General features: G+C 41.1%; 1 protein-coding gene across 1 annotated transcript; it reads left to right on the top strand.

Annotated features, from left to right (window-relative positions):
* The first annotated feature begins 395 nt into the window (after window positions 1-395).
* Window positions 396-803, top strand: LOC123023959 (histone H2A, sperm-like). Its single transcript, XM_044431111.1, has one exon. The coding sequence runs from the start codon at window positions 411-413 to the stop codon at window positions 801-803; it is 393 nt and encodes a 130-aa protein (XP_044287046.1). The 5' UTR covers window positions 396-410.
* The last annotated feature ends 213 nt before the right edge of the window (window positions 804-1,016 follow it).

The raw sequence follows: 1,016 nt of genomic DNA, 5'->3' as shown, positions 1-1,016 counted from the left end.
TGGATAGGTTGATGGCTATGCAAAAGAATGACAGAACTAACTCATGTAGTAGAATTCTATCATTTAGTAACAGATTATTTGGCAGCATTCCCAAATACCTACTAAGCTCATGTCATCAATGGCAAAGCTTTTGAGGCTTCCTGGGCTACCTTCTTGTCATGGAGTAGTGGATGGTCCTAAAATGAGAGAAGATGTTGTACTAGAGAAACATAGTCAAGGAAGAAAAGAATATGGCTCAAATTCTCTGACGATCTCAACAGTCAGGCCTACCATGATTCCCATCTCTGCATTTTCTAAGTTCTATTCTTCCAGCATGGTAGCTGAAAAGACAGAGTTCCTCCATATCACAACAACCCTTTAAATTGTAATAATGAAAGGAGATACTGCCTTCTCTGTTTTATAGGGCCAGCATGTCTGGACGTGGCAAGAAGTTTGCAAAGCCTGCAACTGCTTTCCGTGAAACCAAGTCTGCAAAAGCTGGCCTGCAGTTTCCAGTGGGCCGTATCAAGCGGCTTCTGAAGCAGGGCAACTATACCGAAAGGGTTGGTTCTGAAGCTGCCGTGTATTTGGCAGCTGTGTTGGAATATTTGACTGCAGAGATCCTGGAACTCGCAGGCAATGCTGCCCATGAAAACAAGAAACAGCGAATTAAGCCGCGACATATCCAGCTAGCAGTGAGGAATGATGAAGAGCTGAACAAGTTGTTTATGGGTGTGACGATTGCTGAAGGGGGAGTTCTTCCTAATATCCATCCTCTGCTTTGTCCTAAGAAAACAAAAGATTCTGATGCTTTCCAAGGATAACCAAGCAGACCTGATTTCTGATTACATGATGTACTTGCAGCTTACAGACTGATTTAAAAAGTGCTTTGTCTTTTGTACTGAAAACCTGATATAATATTTTAACGTTTTTGTAGCATTAAATTTCTAGAATAGCTATCTTGGTTTTGGTGTCTTTATGAACAAAGAACAGATCAAATTGTCTTGCAGTACAAGTTGAGTCCTTTGGAATTCTCA

The sequence above is a fragment of the Varanus komodoensis genome, unplaced genomic scaffold, assembly GCF_004798865.1.
Source record: "Varanus komodoensis strain SLA01 unplaced genomic scaffold, ASM479886v1 scaffold1, whole genome shotgun sequence".
Taxonomy (NCBI): Eukaryota; Metazoa; Chordata; class Lepidosauria; order Squamata; family Varanidae; genus Varanus; species Varanus komodoensis.
The sequence above is the reverse complement of the archived record's forward strand: the minus strand, read 5'-3'. Positions and strand labels throughout refer to the sequence as shown.

What these genes read in the sequence shown, in the direction of transcription:
- LOC123023959 (XM_044431111.1), top strand. Translation starts at nt 411, where the DNA reads ATGTCTGGACGTGGCAAGAAGTTTGCAAAGCCTGCAACTGCTTTCCGT.